The sequence below is a fragment of the Tympanuchus pallidicinctus genome, unplaced genomic scaffold (genome assembly GCF_026119805.1).
Source record: "Tympanuchus pallidicinctus isolate F22 unplaced genomic scaffold, pur_lepc_1.0 scaffold16, whole genome shotgun sequence".
NCBI lineage: Eukaryota > Metazoa > Chordata > Aves > Galliformes > Phasianidae > Tympanuchus > Tympanuchus pallidicinctus.
This window is the reverse complement of record NW_026294679.1, coordinates 583,972-605,199: the sequence shown is the minus strand read 5'-3', so window position 1 is coordinate 605,199 and position 21,228 is coordinate 583,972. Positions and strand designations below refer to the sequence as shown.

The window sequence follows — 21,228 nt, the reverse complement described above, 5'->3', positions numbered from 1 at the left end:
GCTGCGGGCGCTCCTCCCGCGCGGTGCCGCCCGGTGCGGGCCATGGCGGAGCGGAGCGCCGAGCCGCTGCCCGCCTGCTTCGCGGGTCTGGGAGCGGGCAGCCCTCGGCCGCGACAGAAACGCGGCGGGATGTTCTGCAGCGTGGAGGACGCCTTCGACAACAAGACGTTGGATTTCCCCTCGCTCGGCGGCGGCGGTGGCTGCGGTCGGTCCCGTGGCTCCGCGACCCCGTCCGACGGCAGTAGCAGCCCCGCGCCGCCGCCGCCGCCGCGCTCTCCGGGGGCCGCCACCGCGGGTCGAGACGTCGGGACGTCCGACGGCTGCCGGCAGGTGCGTGTTTGTGTGTGTGTGTGTGTGTGTGTGTTTGTGTGCGCGTGGGGCTGGCCGGGCCATCCGCTCCGTCCTGTGCCGTCGGGGAAGCCTCGCGCGGGGGCCGGGCCGGCCAGCACGGCGCCGCCGGTCAGCGTGGGTGCCAGGAGCGGAGCTACTGCTCTGGCCGGTTCTAACGGAGCCACCGGCGCTGCCGCGGAGCCGCTTCCGACGGCAGCAGCGAGAGCGTGGCCCCGGCGGGCGGGGGGAGCCGGCGGCGGGGGGCGCGCAGGCGCGGGGCCGCGCACGGCCGGGCACGACGCAGACACACGGAGCGGCGGAAGATGTCGAACCCGGGCAAGAGGAGCGGCCCTCGTGGCACGGTGAGGGGCTCCGGAGGGGGGGAAGCCGGGCTCGCGCCGTTTGGCAGCGGGAGCGGAAGAGCCGAGGCTGGCCGCGCGTCCCGGCTGGGAGCTTTCGGCTCCTTCGGGAGAGCGCCCCGCAGCGCTGGGGCCGTTCGGCTCCGAACCGCGACCCCCAGCCCCGCATCGCGGCTTCGGGCGCAGGGCCCTTCGGTGGCGGCGGCCTCGCGTGACCCGCTGTGACTCGGAGCTCCGGCTCTGCGCCTTTGTCTGCCCGGCGGCCCCGCACACAAAGCCGCGCTCCGCGCACAAAGGCGACGGCGCCGCTCTCCGCAGCGCCCCGAGCCCCGCGATGCCCCGCGCTTCATCCCGCGCCCGGAGCGCTGCGGGGGTCCGGCGGAGATCCTCCGCCTGTTGTCGCCGCTCTGTTTGGGAGCGCTCCGCCAACCGGCGCCGCCGCTGCTGCTGTAGGAGGGGATTCCCTGCTCCTATTGCCGAGCAGAAGTGAGGGAAATCTCCAGACAGCGACGCTGCTTTTTTGTTTTTGGTGTTTTTTTTTCCTTTTTATCCTGTGTTTTCCCGTCGGCTCACCCTGCGGTCCCCGCACGCATCGCGCTGTCTGAGCGCAGCCGCGCGGATCGGAGCCGCCATCCCGGCCGGGGGCGGGGATTTGCGCTGTGCCCGTGGGGCAGCCGGCGCAGCTCCTCGTGATTGATGTTATGGGACGCGCACGAACAATAGCGATGCGATAAATGCCTTTTCCGAAAGGCAGCGCCGTTGCTCGTGGTTCCTTCGTGCACCCAGGAGGTCCCTTTCCCCGCACCCCGACGTGTTTGCAGGCTGTCCCGCAGCAGCACGCAATGCTGGGGCGGTCGGCAGCCCCGCGTGCGTCCCTCGCTGTGTTTGTGCCCCCAGCACCGCCCACTGCAGCCTCGCTGATATTCGCTAATACAGCGGAGGGTCGGAAAGGAGCCCTCTAATTATGCTGCAGCTCTCTAACGTTTCTGGTTAAAGATCTCATCAATCTGACAGCGGCTTGCAGCCTTACTTTGAAGGGAGGAAAGGCCTCGAGGCGTTACCACCTCTCCGGGACTGGAAAAGCTAATTGTGTCAATAAATTAGCAGGTCAATGAGATGCACTTAGCGGTGCTTGCAGCCCCAACCCCACATCTCACCGTGAGCAGCGTCCACGGGAAGAAATCCTACATTTGCTTTTTGTCCACTTAGAGCGAGCAGCTTCTGATCAAGGGCGGGAAGATCGTCAACGACGACCAGTCTTTCTATGCCGACGTATACGTGGAGGATGGCTTAATAAAGTAAGTGAAGTTCTGTGATGTCGCTGCCAGCAGATCCCAGTGCTGTTCAATGTGCACGAAGCTCCTGTCTGCGGGGCTGGGCTGGGTGTTCACCTGAATGCTGTGTTCAGACAGATTGGAGAGAACCTGGCTGTTCCCAGCGGAGTGAGGACGGTGGATGCCTACGGGCAGCTGGTGGTGCCGGGTGGCATCGATGTGCACACGAGGCTGCAGATGGCTGTGATGGGGATGGCCTCCGCTGATGACTTCTACCAAGGCACCAGGGCGGCCCTGGCGGGAGGAACCACGATGATAAGTAAGATGGGCAGCGCTGTGCAGGGCCTTTGTCATGGCAGAGCTTTGTTCTCCTCCTAGCAGAGAAATGTTCATTTTTCTGTAGTAACCGAAGCATTAAAAAGCAAAGTCGAATGCATGATGTGCTTCTCAGTAACCTCCTCTTGTAATACATGTATATTGAACACACTTAGCAGTTCCTGCTTCACCTCATAGAGCCACAGAACCATTAATGCTGGAAGAGCCTTCTGAGACCCCCACACAGCCCACGTCCCTCAGTGCCACATCCCTGCAGCTCTGAACACCTCTGTAGATGGGGACTGCCCGCCCCTGGGCAGCTGTGCCAGCACCTGGCTGCTCTCTGGAGAACAAATTGTTCCTAATACCCAACTTGAATCTCATGACAATAGAACAGGAGAAAATGTTAATCACCATTTTGTATATTTTAATAGCTATGCAACTATACTTACAAATCTATCAGCTCTATGAGTGTGGGTTCCACTTTGTTACATATGTCAGTTTTGATTTCTATTCGTTCTTATTCTGATCCCAAAACCCACAGAACAGCACCTGTCTGCAGGGAGCTCAGCAAGCCCTGCCCCAGCTTTGTGCATCCATCTGCCCACCCAAGTGTGGAGGTGCCCCATCCCTGCAGGCAGCCCAGGGCAGGGGATGGGCTCTGAGCACCGACAGAGCTGTGGACATCCCTGCTCCCTGCAGGGGCCGGCCTTTGGAAGTCCCTTCCAACTCAGATGGTTCTGTGCATATGAATTGCTGTCGGGGTGTTTCTTTGGGGCAGCGGCTGCGCTGATGTCCAGCCACACACGGTGGTGCCAGGCAGCCCCCCAGCTCCGTGTGGTGTCTTTCAGTGGACCACGTGCTGCCCGAGGCTGGGACCAGCCTGCTGGCTGCCTACGAGCAGTGGCGGCAGCGTGCTGACAGCAGGGCCTGCTGCGACTACGCGCTGCACATGGACATCCCGCGCTGGCACGAGGGCCTGCAGGAGGAGCTGGAGGCGCTGGTGAAGGACAAGGGTAAGGAGCTCTGACTTACAGAAGCTATTCGAGTACAAGCGTTGGAGGTTGGGCTCCAGAATGGGGTGAAGCGTTGGGCTTTTCCCGGAGATGTCCTTTGTGTTCTGATTCCTGCGCTCTCTGAGCATCCCTTGGATGCAGCCCAGGGAGGTGCTGGCCGGCGTCAGGAATTTGTGCCTTTCATTAATTCTTAATGCCGAGTTTGGAGCTTTCAGATACGCTAACGCAACGCTAAATGACTTCAGTGTAATTTGCAGTCTTGCAAGCGAGGCCCTAATTGGTCATTTAACATAAAAAATTGCAATGAATCTCCTATTAAAACGCAGAGCAGCCGAGTAATGGATCATTTGGAGCTTAAAACATATTTTTCATATTTACCTTCTCTTGAAATACAGTTTGTTTGTGGTTTGATCATAGTTTGGAATCAGTTGTTGCCTTTATCCATATAAAACATGCTGGCAGTTCTCAGGCTTTGACTCTGCTCCGTGAATCGTGTTCTGCGTTCAATAGGAACAAAAGAGGTTGTGTGCAATGCTGTGTGCAAAGCAGTGTGCCTGTTTCTCTGTTGAAATAGTGCACTGAGTAACAGTGCTTAGGAATAGGAGAGACCCTCACAGCTGAGCCCACACAGAGCTCAGCCGTGCCCAGGCTCTGAGCTCTGGCAATCACTGCACATCTCATTTTCTCTTCCCAAGGTGTGAACTCCTTCCTGGTTTTTATGGCCTACAAGGACAGGCTCCAGTGCACCGATGCCCAGGTAATGCAGGCAGCTGCTGTGCGGTGGAAGCAGTGACCCCCAGTGAGCAGAATCCATCGTTGGTCTGATATTGGGCACCTGTTCTCTCTTGGCAGATGTATGAAATATTCTGCATTATTCGAGACCTGGGGGCCATAGCCCAAGTGCATGCTGAAAATGGAGACATCATAGAGGAGGTATTGTGCTTACATTCATTCACATTGCAAGCTGATCAGAGTAATTTGGTGTGAGGCAAAACGCTGACTTAGCAGATGGGCCGTAGTGGCTGATAGGAAGTGCCAGCATGCTTTTAGTGCTCATTTGATGCTGCAGAATCAATAGGGATTTGTCCAAGTGAGACAGAGGAGCAGCCTGCTCCGGACACTATTGCTTTGTGAAGACAATCAGCGTGCATTTTGCAGTGCATGCTGTCTGCTGGCATCACCTGGGTTGTTCAGCATCAGGTTGTTTCTGATAGAAACCTCACCACGTGGGCTGGCCTTGCTGCAGCAGAGCAGTCTCTGGTTGCTTGCTGCACGTTAACTGAGATGTGAAGAGGTTGGGGGCTGTGGCTGTCCCTGCATCCCACCCCTTCTCCCTCCTCCCACACGCACCTGGTGGTGGGATTTGGCCTCCAGGACAATCTGCTTACCAAAGCTTTGGAAGGACGGGGCTGGTAGGAAATCCTGTTGTGGCAGGAAATTGCAGGGGGATCTGGGGCTCTTGGTAACAGCAGCAGCATCCTCCCAGTTTCACGCACTCACCTGGGTTTCATCACAGAAATCTGCTTAGTAGTTCCCAGCAAGAACTCTGAGGGGCTCCCTGAAGGCTGCCTGCCCACCCTCAGTGGTGTTTATCCCTCTGTTTATCTTGTGTAGACCCCCTGTGTAGCCAGGTGTCTCTACTACTTGAGAAGGCTGAAGAGTTGTGTTTTTTCAGTGATCTGCATTACAGCTGCTATGTATCACCAGAACCAACAGTCAGTACCTCATTTGGTATTGCAAACTATCTGTTATTTTCCTTTTTCCCATTAGAAAAGGAAGTGCTAGACAAACACTGCAAATGGGTGCTGTGCAGCAGAATTAGACGTGCAGTTCCTTGTAGCTTACATTCAGCAAGCAGAATCCTGATCCTTGAAATTGGTTTATTTAAACAAACAGGTTGGAGGGTCATTGCCACCTCGTGTTCTGTGGTGTCACATCATTGTATTCCCCATTGCTGTCAGCCCGTGGCTGCTCCTGAACACTGTGTCCCACTGCTTCAGACCGACTGCTTTCGTTCATCTTTGTCCCTGTAGGAGCAGAAGAGGCTGCTGGACATCGGAATCACTGGGCCAGAGGGGCACGTCCTGAGCCGCCCCGAGGAGGTAATGGTGCCCACATTTCCAAAGAACTGCAGGCAGCAGCTGCTCATGTTCCTGGGGCTGCGAGGAGATGCTCTGTGCCTCTGTTTTTGTGTCTGCAGGTTGAAGCAGAGGCCGTGTACCGTGCAATTACAATAGCAAAACAAGCCAACTGCCCCTTGTACGTAACGAAAGTAATGAGCAAAAGTGCAGCGGATGTGGTAGCTCAAGCAAAGAGAAAAGGTAAGGCTCTATGTCATGTCTGCGTGCTATGTGAGCCCACTCACATATGTCCAAGAATGCTACTCTAGCTGCAAGGCCTGCGAGCTCGTTATCACCCCAGTTGTTGCTGTAAGGGTGCTAACTCGTGGTGTTGGCTGTTCTTTGCCGTGTGCTGGAGCTCACTGCTCTGAGCTGCACTCAGAAGATGTGATGTTCTTGAAACTTTGACACCTGAATCCCAGCACACGCAGCTGGAAAAAGAACAGAAAACAACTCCTAATCATTTATCATGATCTAAGTGAAAAATGGAACTGGAGCAAACTTTAAATTCAAACCGGGGAATGGTGGGAGAGCCAGCTGTGCTCCTGCGGGGAGTCGTGAGCAGAGCGGTGTGCTGAGAGAGCAGCAGTGCATGGCCACGTCTGCTCCCAGCCAGAGGGACACCAGCTGGGTACAGATAATAGAACCACAGAACCATTAATGCTGGAAAAGCCCTCTGAGACCCCCACCCAGCCCACAGCCCACATCCCTGCAGCTCTGAACGCCTCCATGGATGGGGACTGCCCACCCTGGGCAGCTGTGCCAGCGCCTGGCCGCTCTCTTTTTCCCAATGCCCAGCCCAAGGCTGCAGGGCAAATTGCAGCTGGAGATGTGTGTTTTCCTGAGGATGAATAGATGCATTCACAGCGCGTTCTGGCACCAGACATCCGAGGTAATCGGAGGTTTTAGTCTGAGTTTAAAAAGCTGCCATGCTGAGAACACTGGAGAGCAATGAAAGCAGCACGGCGAGCAGTGAGCGTGCTGTGAACGGAGGCAAGGCTGTGAGCACTGCCCTGACCCCCTCTGCAGGCACTGTGGTGTACGGTGAGCCCATCACCGCCAGCCTGGGCGCCGACGGCTCGCACTACTGGAGCAAGAACTGGGCCAAGGCTGCGGCCTTTGTCACCTCACCCCCGCTCAGCCCCGACCCCACCACGCCGGAGCGCCTCTCCTCCCTGCTGTCCTGGTGAGTGCAGCCTGGGGCTCGGCCGGGGGGGGGCCCTGGGGTCGCGGCACAGCCTGGGCATCCACTGAGCTCCAGGGTGTTGATGTCAGATGAAGAGTTTTATCAGCAGCTGTGCTGTGTGTTCACGAGGTTTGAAGTCTGAGCTGTAAGTGCTTGGGGATGGTGCATGTGGGGCTGCTTCAGTCAGTTGTTGCCCCCATGTCTGCACGAGCATCTCTGTGCACAAACACAGCACCGACAGCCCTGCAGGCTCGGGGATGGGTAAACAGCAATACATCTGTGCATGCTCCACTGCAGGCAGGATGCAGCAGTGACCCTTTGGGGCTGGCCGCAGCCATGTGCAGTGCATGTCCATGCAGCACTGCGTAACCTGCAGTATGCTACGGGGCTGGGATGTGCTTGTTGTATCCTTCCTTTAAAAGGTACTTTGGAAGTGCATCAGAATGGTTTTTCTTAGAACCGTCTTCATATTAGAAGGGCTTGAGGTTCAAAAGGGAGGTGCAGAGATCAAGATATTGAATAAATAGAAATTACAGCCAGTTTAGGAGAAAAGAGCAGAGGTGCTCATGGGGCTATGGCTGCTGCTACTGTATGATTCCAGTGCTATGAGTGAATAGAGAGCAGTACCTCTGTGTACCTCTTCACTTCCAGTGGGACTTGGGGTGTAAGCCGCCTGCCTGTGAGCCTGCATTGATGAGATCAACGTGTATCATACAATCACAGAACAGTTCAGGGTGGGGAAGCCCTCCTTGACCCCCGGGTTCAACCCCAGCCTGCCCACACTGCGCACAGTGCCCACGTCCCCCAGTCAGAGCTCAGGGCTGTTGTGTCACAACAACGCGGCTCCGCACGAAGGGCAGGTTTGCTGAGGAGCCCGTTCAGAGCTGCTGTGTCTGCGATGTCCTCTGACCGCGTCTCCTTTTGGTGCAGTGGGGACCTGCAGGTGGCAGGCAGCGCTCACTGCACGTTCACCACCGCCCAGAAGGCCGTGGGGAAGGACAACTTCACCCTCATCCCTGAGGGGACGAATGGCATCGAGGAGCGGATGGCCATAATCTGGGAGAAGTGTGTGGTAGGTGCAGGAATACCTAACCTGGTTCCTTCCAGGTTGTGAATGCGAGTGGATGGGAGCAGAGCTCAAATCGGGTGATGTCAGATTCCTCATTAATTCAGATGAGCCCTGCAGAGTGACACTGTCTAGACGGCTCCTTCAAGAGCTCGGCAGTGAGGAAATGTGACACTGAGCGCCTTCAAAGCCTCTTCAAAGGCTGCGGTGGGGGAGCAGCCCGCGCTGTGACGCACAGTCAGCAGGCAGCTCTCGGTGATGCTGTGAGGGCTGAGATGCTGCTCTCTGCTGGTGCTCGCAGGGGGTGGGGATGGAGCACCGCCACAGTGCCTCTGTCTGCCTGCAGACACCTTGGCCCCACACTGAGCACAATGCTCAGCCCTGGGCCGCTGCCCCACGAGCATCCCTGGGTCACAGCCTGACGGAAGATTTGTTCTTGAGATAAATACCATTTATCTTATCTTAATTCTCTTGAATTGTCTTATTTAAGGCAGTTAATTCTTAGGTTCACTTCTTGTCTTTCTGTATTGAAATATCCTTAGCCATCTCTGGTGGGTGTGAGTCTCCTGTCTCACTTGAGCCTACAAAGGAAGCCCTCTCCAGAGACATTACATTTCCCAGTGCAGAAAGCAAACCCTCTAGTGCATCCTTAGCTCCCAGGGATGATTTGGTTGTGGTGGGACTGCTGTGCTGTCCTGTTTTAAACGGCCCTTCCCTCCTCCTGCTGCTCAGGTCTCAGGGAAGATGGATGAGAACGATTTCGTGGCAGTGACCAGCACAAATGCTGCCAAAATCTTTAACTGCTACCCCAGGAAGGGGCGAATTGCGGTGGGCTCTGATGCAGACTTGGTCTTGTGGAACCCCAAGGCTACAAAAATCATCTCAGCAAAAACCCACAATTTGGTAAGATATCTTAATTATTTTCCTGAGCTGGTTTTACAGTTGGAAGGGAGCGGCAAAGCACTGTATTTCTTCAGATCAAAAAGATGAGGGCGTTTGCCATGTGAATGGAGGAGCAGGTGGAAAACCTTGCATTTCCTTTGTGAAATGCAAAACGTGTTGTTTGCTGCACCGCTGGACAGTCGGGGGGGCTGGGACTGGGCTGAGCAGCAGTGACTGAGCCACGATGCTTTGCTGCCAGAACACAGAGCTCACATGGGTTGTGCTCATTGCAGAGCAGAGAAATTAAGTGCTGACCTCATTCTGAGTATTAAACATCCTGGTTTGTTTCTTCCAGAACGTAGAGTACAACATATTTGAAGGCATGGAGTGTCATGGGGCTCCTGCTGTGGTCATCAGTCAGGGGAAAATCGTTCTTGAGGATGGGAACCTGTTTGTCACCGAGGGCTCGGGTCGCTTCATTCCCAGAAAGACGTTCCCTGATTTTGTTTATAAGAGAATAAAGGCGAGGAACAGGGTAAGGAGAACTTCATTTGCCATAATCACAACCTCTGCATTATTGCACTGTGGTCCCTGTTCTGCTCCAAGCACTGGGGTGCAGCAGGCAGCAGAGCTGTGCTGGTGGAATGTTGCAGTGGGATGCCCTGGTCAGTGTCGTGGCACGTGCTGCTTGCAGTGCCTGCTGCAGGATTGCAGCTGGTTATGCAGGTGTTAGTATTACTCAATTATTACAAAGCTACAGAGCAAAAATGCAACCTCTACCTGTTTGTGCTATAGGTAGGGAGGAAGAATTTGGTTCTGCTTTTGTTGGGAATTATGGTGTTGCTGTATTACCACTCTGCAACTTGGCTGCTGCCCATGGCTAGTGGAGCGGTCGTAGTTACTGCAAGTAACAGCAGCCCTTCCCAGTGTGCCAGCACAGCTCTCCTGGGAGACACAAAGACGTGCAAAGGCATAGAGTGCCCTGTAACAACTGCACCTTCCTGCCTTTCTCCTTGTGTTATTTCAGACATTTCATTATGCACTGAAGAGCAAAAATCTCAAACCCCAGGCACACCAACGGCGCTGGCTGCTGCAGCAGTGCTCGCAGTGTGCACCTCTGTGTCCGTGCTGCAGCGCGGTGGTGGTGCAGCCCCCAGCACCTCGGTGCTGTGTGTGCAGGGAGCTGTGCGGGGCTGGCAGTCAGCCTGTGTTTGTGTCAGTGCTGAAAGGAGACGCCTGGTGCCACTGCTTTGTCACAGAGGACAGACAGAGCTTGCTAAATATAAACGCTCACGTCCTGAAGGTCCCCGGTCTCCCAGTAGATGATAATTGAGTGTCAGACCCGGCTGTTGGTGATTTGTTTGTTAAGCTAATTCACTTGGGCAGCCTCATTGGGCACGTTGCAAACAACCAGACAGCCGGCCCCTGCCTCCTGGTCTGTGGTTCAAGCAGAGCTTCAGGAAAAGCCAGGGTCAAAAGGAGCACAGCAAGATGCTGATCAGAGCACTGTCTGTGTGAGATAGGGGCCAGGATGAAGGTGATCTATCAGAAACCTTGCTGTGGAAAATGCTGTATGCTTGTGGAGAACCCATCAGGCCCTGTGCTTTTAACTTGAAACCCTGCTCTTCTCTTGTGCAAACCACGTGTGTGCTGACCCTTTGGTTCTCAAATGCCTCTCAGTCATTAGTCTGCTTCGCTGCAGAGACAACACAGCCTGAAGCAGAGCTGTGATGCATACTGGTACAGGGGCCATTGCTCTACTCTGGTTTTGGCCAGATGCCCAAGAATACAGAGGTTGGTAGAACGAAGCACCGTGCTGCTCTGGTTGAGGTGTGTGCCTCTGCTGCCCACCACCTACCAGCACCTGGAGCCCTGGGCTGTGGGCTGCCTCTGCTGCATGTGAAGGGGGAGGGAGGGCATGGACCGCAGTGCCAGGCTCACACCTCACCTCCCTCCTGCAGCTGGCAGAGGTGCACGGTGTCCCGCGGGGGCTGTATGACGGCCCGGTCCACGATGTCGTCCTCAGCACCAAAGCTGTGCCCACCATCGCGGCCTCCAGGATCGCAGGCTGTGCCAGCAAAGTGCCGGCCGTGCCCGTGCGCAACCTGCACCAGTCGGGGTTCAGCCTGTCGGGTAGGTGGGGGCAGGGCTGTCAGTGGGGCAGGGATGTCAGTGGGGCAGGGCTCAATGCGGATGTGTTTGTGCTGCTCCAGGGCTGGGTCACGCAGCTCTGTTCCCAGGAAGGAGCATAATGCTGCCACCCTGTGCAGCCTCCTTACCTCCACCCCATCTTCCCTCTTTTCACACAAAGCCATTCCCCCTTCTCTGGCTGTCAGACCATGCCTCTTTTAGAAGCCCCTTAAAATACCAGAAGGCCACACGGCCATTTATACTGTACTGTGCTAACGCAGCATCCAAGTGGAGTTAGAGAGAGATGCGGGCTGTTCCCCAAAGGCCTTTTGCTGCACACTGATGTCCTGCTCTGCTCTCCCCAGGCTCTCAGGCTGATGACCACGTTGCCCGCCGTACAGCCCAGAAGATCATGGCCCCCCCGGGCGGGCGCTCCAACATCACCTCCCTGTCCTGATGCTGCTCCCGTGGTGCTGGTGTGGAGGGCACGGCTGGTTCCCTCAGCTCAGGGTGGAAGCGAGGTGGGCCCTGGGCACCTGATGAACCTTCTTTTAGGTAGAAAGTAGACGAAGCCCACCCCCAGGTAGCTCACCTGTATGTCCCCCAGTCCCTAGAGCTCCCGCTCCGTGTCTCTTACCTGGATCCTCAGAGCCCTTAGCGTATGCATGCCCACACCTAGAGGTACATTCAATGTGTGCTCAGCAGTGCTGCTCGCTGCTCTGCACTGGAAGGCCATGACAGGTTGTCTGGTGTTCTTTCTATCCCAATGACTGCCCTTCTCTAAGGACTGTTACCCCATGAGCGCTGCCAGGCGCTGTGTGCTGGCAGCTGCCCCCAGGGGCTGTCCCTGTGCTGGGCTGTGCACAGGGCTGCAGGCTGGGCTGCTGTAGGCAGACTTTTTTTAAAAAAGGGTTATTTATACAGCTTTTCAAGTACCAAGTGTAAGTGAAGTCTTACAGCCACTAAAAGGCCCAGCTGAAGGCTGCTTGCACAGGGCAGACTCTTTTATAAAATCTCTGCGAGGCAGTTTGTTACATTAAAGGTATGTACAGGAAAGGTGAACCTCTGTGCCATGAATCTATGCATGTCCCTCCGCCCCATGCCTCGCAGTTGGTTTTCTGTTCCTTGCATTGAATAAACTTTGTTTGAAATCCTGAAGTGATGGAAGCAGCTGCCCTGCCTCACTTTGTGTGCTTGTACCTCATGTTGCCATGTGCACTGGTTTGTGGAACAGCTCGTGCAGGTCTGTGCTGTGTCCTGTGGCCTTGCAGCTGCTGTGTGCGGGGCTGGGCTGCAGCTGTGGGCCTGAGCCCAAGCATGGGGACCAGAATGCAGATGGGGTGGCTGGATCAAGCATCTATGCTCAGATATATTTAAACAAATTACTTAATTTTATTTAATGTCTTTCTTTTTTTTTTTTTTTTGCCTGCAAAGGCTATTGAACATCCATCTAGTTTCTTTGCAAGCAGCGTTTTGCTTACATCTAAATAAAAGCATCTTTGAAAACTGAGTGTTTTTTCAAGTGAAAACACTCACTTGAACTCGTATCCCCCACCTGCACAATGCTGAAACCATAGCCAGCAAGGACAAAGGCAGCAGTAACTCCAGCACAGGTTGCCCCAGCCTTGCACAGCTGTTCTTAACAAGAGAAATGCTGCAATCCCCAGCAGCTGGGCTCATTTATTTTAGGGTACCTGGGCATGGGCCCTCCCCTCCCCTCTGCTCTCTGTGGCACAGCTGTGGGCAGCCCCTCTGCAGGAGGAGCCTGGGGGAGCTGAAGCAGCGCTGGCATGGAGGTACCTGGCCTTGGCACGGAGCAGCAAGGTTAGAACCCAGTGCTTGTTTCAGCAAGATGTCTCAGCCCTTCCTGAAGATCCATCCCCCTGCCAGCATGTCTGGTGCCTGCAGGGAGCAGCCCCACTGAGCTGCACAGCCCTAATTCCCTCTGACAGCACCGCAGGCTCTGGGTCAGGCGCTGGCTCAGCCAGACGGAGGGGAGCAGCTGAGTGCCACTGCTGAGCCTGGCACTGCAGGGCATGAGGCACAGGGACGCCTGTCTGACCCTGGGAAAGGCCCACAGGTGCGGTTTGCAGCCACTGAGGAGCAGCGATGCTGGCCCCTAAACCCCTGCATTAAGCACCACAACAGCATTCCTGCAGCTCATCTCATTACCTTGCTGTGGGATGGACGGAGCATCCTGCAGTCCTGAGGTGTCAGGCTGTATTTGCACGGAGCTTTCAGCATCTTGATGCATCTTGGGGGCAGCCTTCACAGCGCAGCACAGTGCAGCACTCTGCAATGCACCGCAGGGACAGCAGTGGCTGCACAAGACCCAGGTGGAAGCACTAACTGTACCCCAACGCTCTTTCCTGGACTCATTGTTGTCCTGCAGAGCAATAACCCAGAAATGACTGCCAAGACTTGGCAATGTTAAAAATACACATTTATTACTCCACATAGGCAATGGCTTCTTGCAGTGTCTGTAAAAACTCAAATTTGTTGTCCTAATTGAAACGCTCCGTGACATGGCAGTATTGCTATGCAATAAATTACAGAAATGTATTAACATAAAATACAAAGGTATACTTTACCTATTCAATTTACACTGAGATGACTTAAAAATATTCCCTACCAAGGCATCAGGGTTTCGGCACTGTCCAACCTCATGTTCACACTGCCTCATTCGTATTACTCTTACTCTCTTCTCACCAAGGTGCAGAGTGATGAATTGGCAACAAAAGACCCATCCGGACCTGACCTGGCATTGGTTTCTACAAAAATTCCCAGCAAAGTCTGTGGAATTCAATGGAAACACTTGAAAATATGCAATTCTGCAAAACTCCCAAATACAACGGCGATAAGAAAAAAAACCTCATGGCAAGAATTGAAGGAGAATAATTCCTAGGCGAAGTAGACGTCTCACAGCGGGTAACGGCACTCCCTGTATAAATCTGTCATACAAAAGATGCACGTGTTTAAACAGTTACGTACAGAACGCTGTGGTGGAGATGCACAGCAGTGCAGGCTCTGCAGTGGGGTCAGGGCTCACACATGGCCGTCAGCTCTGCTCACAGCTGCACTGACCCAGGATGGACAGGAGGGCTCGGGGCTTTGGCAGTGCAGCCATCTCAGCCCCCGTGCAGAGTGCAGCCCGCAGCCCAGCACAGCCTGATGCACCATCGCTGTGCCTCCTTCTCACCATCACTCTTCGCTTTCGGTTTCATCTCCGGCTTCTATGCATAAGTAAATGGGCAGCAACAGAACCTGCTCTGTGGCAGGCAGTAGCAAAACACACAGCCACGCACGGCTGGAAAACAGACCCAAGTGGTGCTGGACTCACAGCGCCCTGGCTGCACCGTGCTCCCAAAGCTGGCCGTGTCCCCTGCTCTGGTGCCGGGGCAGACGCACACACTGCAGTCTGTCCTCCCCGCCTCTGAGCCCCCATCTCACCCTGGGGCGGCGGCCACGCGGTGCCCCCAGCACTGCTGGGCACTGCACGACGTGCAGGGGGAAAAGGGACAGGGCTGGGGAGCGCCGGGGAAAGAGGCAGCGTGTGGGCACAGCGGGGGGAGCAGCGCTCAGATGGGCCGTCCCACGGGGCTGGGGGCAGGGCTTCCCAGCCATCGCTGCACACCCGGTGCTGCGGTCTGCACCTCGAGCCTCTGCTGCCCCTTCATGAACGTGTGGTTCTGCACAGTCACTGATCTCCACATAAAACTGTGGAAAATTAATGTTTAGTGTCATCTTTCATATAAAATAATTGTGCACGGTTAAGCTGATCCATTTCATCCACAGAAACTAAAACGCAGCAGTGTTCGTCCTAAAAGTCTGCATCTGTTAAAAACCTTTTCTATGCATTTCTGCGTTACAAATATAGAACAGGGATGCAAACCCAGCCACCTCCTTGGCATCTGCCAGCAAACACATCTCGCTAGCTTTAAGGTGAACGCCGCTGCCACAGTCTGTGCAGCACAACTGCTTTGTTGCAGCAGAACCCACGGCTCATGTTTGACAACAGCAACCAAAAGCCACAACGCAGCAGATTGAGCAGCCGACGGAGTGAAGGCCTCTGAAAGCAGAGAAAGGCAACCCCCAGAGCGGAGCCATCAGAGAGCTCCTGTCTTACTGAGAAGATAAAAACAGGTTTTGGTAAGTTATGTACAGCACTCCTACTTTACGCTGAAATTAGAGAAAACTGAAGAGTAAATTAAGACACTGCCCTCTTTTCATGGCCAAGCAAAACTAGAAGGTCACAAACTGCTTCCGAAAAAACCTGAACCTGTAACAAAATGCATCCCCCAAACCTGGGCACACAGAGCCCAAATGGCCCCATCTGCCACACGGCTCCTGCCACTCACAGCGGCTGCATGAAGGAAGCAAGTATCTTAAGTACACTTTACATATTGATCACGTATTTAATCATTACCCAGCCCCAGAAGTGCACAAAGAACATTTATTTACCCCAAGTCGGGAAGGACACTCTGGCAGTGGTGAGGGGACAACAGTTTGCCTACGCCATCCCTGATCTGCAGGGCCATCCTGCTCCAGATGTGGCTGCAGCAGGGGCAGCCCCAGCTCACAGTGGGAGCACTCGGCCCCACGCAGCCCTCGCTAGCAGCGGTGCCTCATACAGCGTGAGCCACCCATCCAGCTTTCCTCCTGCTGGCTTCCCATCCTGGAGATGTAACTTCTCACGTTGCCATCGCACTGCATTAAAACAGCAATCTGACATTATAAAAGAACAAGTAATGAAATAAGTCTCCTTCCTCCGACAAGTTGCATAGCGAGTATCCTTACCCACGGCAGCACCTCAGTGAGTGGAACTGGTGCCTGTGTAAATCCAGAGCTCAGCTCTGTGAGAACTGTTTTGCTACAACGCTGCGGGATGAGCTGCTGTGCCAGGTGCTGCAGGGCACTGCCAGAGGCACTCAGTGCAACCCAGGGCAGGCGGCAGTGGGCGGCAGCAGGGCGGCCTCAGCTTAGCTGCTGCCCGCCGAGGAGCACACGGAGCTGCACATGCTCAGGTTGGAGGGCTCAGCCTCTGTCTCAGCCTCAGCGGTGCCCTCGGGGGCAGACGTGGACTCGCCGGTCTGCTCCTGGCTCTTCTTCAGCCTGCGTGGGGCAGAGAAGGACATCACACAGCCACCCGGCTCAGCGTGAGCCCCTGGCTGTCCCAGCACCCCCACAGCATCCCATGGCAGGCCTGGGTAAGGCAAAGCAGGGGGGCTTCACACTGGTGGCACCTCCAGCGCATGGTGACGTCCTTACAGGGGTGGAAGCGCCGGCAGAACATACCACCACGTTCCCAGATGCCCGACCACAGCGTGTGGGCTTCAGTGCTCCAGTGCCTGCTTGCACAGCAATGCACCCACCCACCCCACACACCGCTGGTCTGCTTCCGAACGCAGCAGGGCCCCTCTGTGTGCTTGGAGATGGCGAGGCAGCACTGAACTGCAGGCTGAACTGCAGCATTCCTCCTGCATGCTTGTGTCATCTCCCAAAGCAACATTCTCCACAAGGGGGAGCTGAGGTGGTGCCAAGTGGGAGCAGAGGGGGCACAAGGGAGCCGAGGAGGTGCGGCATGTGCAGGTCAGACTCCAGCAACCTCTCTGCAGCAAGCCCACTGCAAGGTGCTCCAGGTCCTCAAGCTTCTGATATTGTGGAAAAGCCAGGAAAAGAACATCTTTTATTTCCCCAAAACAGCCCCCACTTACTTCTCTCTGTTAAAGATGACAAAGTCTTGCTGGATAGCTTCAAGGCATTCCTGGAGATAGTCATTTTCCTGTTGAAGAACAGAAAAGAACCACACGTGCGTGAAGAGTCGCGTTTGCACATCTGCTTCCTACAGCACTGCACTGCCCCAACCAATGCACAGCACACAGCAGCCACCAGATGAAAGAAACAGCACAACTGATGGCCTTGCAGCTTTTACTGTGGCATGTTTCACCTGTGGCGTGCAGAGACCCTGCAGCCAGGGCTGGGCTCCTACCCCATGCCACCTTGTGCAGTGAGCATGCCAGCTGAGGACTGTGGCAGACACAACAGAAGCCCTGAGCTCTCCTGGTCACAAACCCTCTCCCAGAGGCACTTCCAAGCCTGTTCATTGTGTTTTCTCCCTCCCAGTGCCTGGCAGAGCTGTGAGGCCGCAGTGGCACCAGGCCATGCACCCAAACATGGAATGGGCACAGTGGGTGCTTCTGTGCGGCCATCATCCAGCCCTCAGACAAACCACGAAGCACAAGCCTCACCCTGAGCTGCCGGGCAATAAGACAGTGCTTCTCAGAAAGGCCACAACCAGTTGGATGGTTTGCTAGTTTTACCCTTGATCACTGTGCCCACACCTCTATCTGTCAAATTCACTTCCCTAAGCACAGATTGTTGTGAAAGGGTTCTATTGCACTTATGAAGAGGAACACTTGGCTGTCAGGAAGACTCCATTTGGCAAACGCTTCCACCCCAATATATCTGCATGGGAAGCAGCATCCCAGCAGCACTCACAGACTGCGAGCTGTCCTTGCTGTTGTCCCGTGATTTGTTCTTTGCCAGCCTCTTCTTCTTCTTGTGCAGGGGCCTGGACTCCAGGATCATCTCCTCCAGCTCGAAGGTGGGGTCGCAGTGCAGGCGGCCCTTCTGCAGACACACGGACACACGGGGTCATCCCTCCCCAGCGAATTCCCCGAGCCCGCAGCAGGGGCAGTGAGCAGGCAGGCTGTGGTACTCACGTTGGGGACAAAGCCCGGCTCCAGGCGCTTCTGGCAGACATCGCCCCAGGGCACGGCAGAGAGATATGCTGATGTCTGGATGTCGGCCAGGCAGGAGAAGCGGTGCTCGGGGTTCACAGTCAGCAGCTGCGGGACAACAGCACTGCTGTGAGCAAGGAGAGATGGAGCCCAGAGCCCCGGTCCCGCAAACGCACCGGGGACCCGGCAGTGCCGCACCCCTTCTGCTGGGGGCAACGCGTGCCATTCTGCACAGGGGAGCGGTGCACAACGCCGCAGCGCAGCGCGGATCCAGCAGCAGATGCGGTGCCGGCCGTCCTGCAGGGCGCAAAGCCCCGTCCGCCCCTCCCGGCGCGCGACGCGCTGCCCCGGCGCTCCCTGCAGCTGCCAGCAGGGGGCGATGTGAGCCCGGCCAGCGCCGCGCCGCCGATCGGCACCAGCGGCCATTGAGCCTCGCACCACTCGGAACCGGGTGTACCTTCCTCACAGCGCGCCCATCAGTTACTTTTCAGAGTTTTCAAGCAAACGACAGCTGAAAGCCAACCTCCACAGCGCACCGACAGCTCTCCAGGTGCAGCAGTAACACGAAAGCATTGCACACATACGAAATCCCTCACTGTAAATGCCCCCGAACCGGACTCCTCAGCGCTGAGCCCACTGCTCCCCAGCTGACCCAGCCACAGCACAAGGACCTTACCCTCGGGTGCTGAAAGAACCCAGCCTCCCCAGGGAGGAACCTGAGCATTACACCAAGAAACAGCCTTTTCGTTGGCTAGCAAACAATGCATCCTATCCCTGTTTGCAGAAGGCAGTTGCAGCTCAGTGACCTTTAAGGTCCCTTACAACCTAAGGCATTATGATTCCACACTTACAGAAGTAAATAAATAGATAAATAAATAAATAAATAAATCATAACAAAAGATTAATCTGTGCTTAAACCGAGTAATGTCTTTTTGCTGGACTTTGTGAAAGTCCACCTTCAGTTTCACACTACCAGCACACTGAAATATGTCCAGGCACACCTGCACGCACCACAGCTACTGCCCAGCCTAGCGCACAGCAGGAGAGCTAGCTGTGCTGCCCCGTGCATCGCAGGGGAGCTGGACCACACGGCCCTCCGAGGTCCCTCCCAGCTCTGAGGACTCTATGATTCTACGACTGTAAGAGCCCTCACCTTTCGCAGCAGAGCAACCATCTCCTTTGACCACGTGGATGAGTACTGAACGCTGACGGTGCTGAACAGCTGCACCAGGGACTCCACCGGGTTGCTGGAGTGGATGTCATACGGCCTCTGGGGAAAGCACACAAGGGTGAGAAGGAATTCCCTTTCCTCTCCGCAGCCCACGAAGGAGCCATGTTCTTAGGCCTCTGGCTCTGAAGCCTACCCAGCCACGGAGGAGCTCGTAAGCCATGATTCCCAGTGACCACCAATCCACTTCGAAGGAGTAACCCGTGCCACCACTCAGGAAGGAATGGAAAATCTCCGGAGCTGAACAGACAGAGCAGAGCCACAGCAGGTTATCTCCAATGTCAGTTGGTTTCTGCTAAAATCACCCACATCGTGCAAGTCCACGCATAAGTGCAGTTAATGCCACCAGTGGGGCTTCCAGGACAAGCCAGCAGCACAGCTGGTCTCACAGGGGGCTGGGCAGCAAGCAGGGACTGTGAGACATGGGGACACTGGGCCATGGGGACAGGAAACTGAGGGGACAGGGAGCTGAGGGGACGCTGGGAACGCCGGAGGGACGGGCAGCACTTGATGGCAATGCAGCCATTGCAGAGCTCCCCTCTTGAGCCAGCTAAGCTCTGCTGAATGACTCGGTGCATGCATTAATGGGTGAAATCCATTCAGTGCTTTTGTGACAGACAGGATTTAGAAGACCGCATGCAGGGAGCTTTCCTTAAAGGTAAAGCACAGAGTAACAACCTGCCACTGCTTCTTACCCATGTATGGCTTCGTTCCAGCTAGCGCAGTTGCTCTTTCACCATCCCTAATTATTGTTGCAATATTAAAATCTGTTAAGTGTGCGTGACCTTAAACAAAGACAGATGTTAGGAAGGAATTACTTGCAGCACAGAACCCCACAGTGCAGAATAAAGGTGTATTTAAGCTTTTGCTCCCAGGGGCAGAGAGCAGGGCAGGCAGGAACCTCCCCAGCCCCCCGTTGGGCCCCAGGGCTCCTGCAGCCTTCTGAGGACCTCGGGCCTGCCTGATGCTAAGTGCTACCTTGCTGTGCTTCTGCATCTTGAATCACATATGAAGCATCACATTTTGCATGGAGCCCGTTTAAAATACCCAACTTAATCCACCATACCTGGCCATTCTTGTTCTTTGTTTGCGGTGCATTACAGGATTCTGAGTTTCAAACCTGGGACATGTCCAGTTTTAAATGCCAAATTCTTTACTGCTTGGGAAACTCAGGCTCAGTTTTTCACCACTGAATACAAACAATGTAACGTGGCAGTACTGAGCCAACGTGCAGCACAAAAACAGAGGGATGTGCAAAGTAATGTGAAAAATACCACAATATTTCAGCTTACAATAAACACTCCTAGCTCAGCCTACCTTGGGAGCTGTAACTTACACAGCTCCAGCACTTGGTCACACTGACATATCAGAACCTAGAGTCAGTAAAGAAGACAAGGAAACTGTGTTAAGACACCGCCTTGTTCATGTTGAATGAAAACAACCTGTAACAGTTTGTGGATGAAAGCGTTGGACCACAACCACATCCACATCCCAGAGCCAAGGCAGAGCTGGCACTGCAGAGCACAGCCAATACAGACACGTCAATCTCAAGAAATCCTAACACTCTGCAAACCCTAAGTCTGTATCAAGAAATCACTGAGATGTTTCAGGAAGTACGGCAGAACATTCTCTCTGTTCCTGCACTGCCTGTCACCAGGGCTGTGTGGGGAGGCCAGGGGCCTTGGATGGGGCAGAACGTTTTCAAATCTCACCATATGAATGCAGATACAGGTCATGTCCAATAGTACGTGCAGTCTGAGGCACTGGCATTTAGCCTTCATACTCTGTGGTTCTTTCTAACAAACTCCCATGCAAGCTGTGGTCTTGGTAAGCCTTTACCTAAAACGTGGAGTATTTGGAGCCTGCTGTCTTGAGAAAGTGAATCTTCATTTTCTAAGACTTATGACTGGAGAGCTGAATGTATGGGATCTCATATGTGAGCTGTCCTGTATAGATCATGATAGCCAACCAACGGTGTGTTAACAACACTACCAATAGAAGCTCCCAGGAAGGTTTCCAGCTCACTTCACCTGGCTCAGCCCGGTTCTCTTCTCACAGAAAGCCTGGTGCGTGTGTATTTCTCACACCTTTCCCACATAACAAGACACACAGAATCCTCGACTGCAAGAAATCTGTAGCGGGTGGACAAAGTGAGACAGAGCGCTCCTACCTTGCTCATCCAGGAGAATGTTGTCTGGTTTTACATCTCTGCAAAGAGAAGCAAAATTACAGCAAACTGAAATCTCAGTCAGATGACAGATTAACTGCTACAAAAAACCCTGCAACCCTTTTATCTACCTTTTTATCTAAAAATAGAAAGATAAAGCCCCAAAACACCCTAATATGGAACAAGTCCCTTCAGACATTACAAGCATATTTCTCCTGGGAAAAAAAATGTGGGAGCATCCGGCTTATTCATGCACCACGTCTGTGAAATCAGAGCTCCAGGCGTCAGCCCACCCTGGGAAGCCCTCCATCAGCCCAGCCCCAGCCACGGCCCCAGGCACCGCACTGGGCCCCTGAGAGGAGGAAGGTCCCCAGGCTGCAGCTCCGTGGGCAAGGTTTGTGAGCCACACACAGCC

At 54.7% G+C, this 21,228-nt stretch overlaps 2 protein-coding genes across 7 annotated transcripts in view; one reads left to right on the top strand and one right to left on the bottom strand.

Annotated features, from left to right (window-relative positions):
* Positions 1-27: 27 nt before the first annotated feature.
* DPYSL4 (dihydropyrimidinase like 4) lies at positions 28-12,052 on the top strand. Of its 3 annotated transcripts, none has more exons than XM_052677035.1 (14): positions 28-330; positions 1,899-1,987; positions 2,098-2,282; positions 3,130-3,294; positions 3,990-4,051; positions 4,147-4,227; positions 5,328-5,396; positions 5,495-5,615; positions 6,444-6,600; positions 7,531-7,672; positions 8,399-8,569; positions 8,904-9,083; positions 10,510-10,681; positions 11,044-11,549. In XM_052677035.1, the coding sequence occupies exons 1-14, from the start codon at positions 43-45 to the stop codon at positions 11,133-11,135; spliced, it is 1,974 nt and encodes a 657-aa protein (XP_052532995.1). In that variant the 5' UTR covers positions 28-42; the 3' UTR covers positions 11,136-11,549. The 3 variants fall into 3 exon arrangements, with proteins under 3 accessions (XP_052532995.1, XP_052532996.1, XP_052532993.1); XM_052677036.1 differs by lacking the exon at positions 28-330 and adding an exon at positions 617-692 and having other exon boundaries at positions 11,044-12,052; XM_052677033.1 differs by lacking the exons at positions 28-330; positions 10,510-10,681; positions 11,044-11,549 and adding exons at positions 617-692; positions 9,344-10,221.
* A 3,065-nt stretch (positions 12,053-15,117) lies between these two features.
* Positions 15,118-21,228, bottom strand: part of STK32C (serine/threonine kinase 32C) — a 57,988-nt gene continuing 51,877 nt past the window's right edge. For 2 of the 4 annotated variants that reach the window (XM_052677061.1, XM_052677062.1), the window contains 8 exons: positions 20,817-20,854; positions 19,342-19,431; positions 18,783-18,886; positions 18,572-18,688; positions 17,401-17,526; positions 17,177-17,308; positions 16,393-16,460; positions 15,118-15,790 (listed from right to left, as the gene is read on the bottom strand). In XM_052677061.1, coding sequence (XP_052533021.1) covers positions 15,658-15,790; positions 16,393-16,460; positions 17,177-17,308; positions 17,401-17,526; positions 18,572-18,688; positions 18,783-18,886; positions 19,342-19,431; positions 20,817-20,854 — 808 coding nt within the window. In that variant the 3' untranslated portion in view covers positions 15,118-15,657. The other 2 variants (XR_008205072.1, XM_052677063.1) reach the window with 2 other exon arrangements.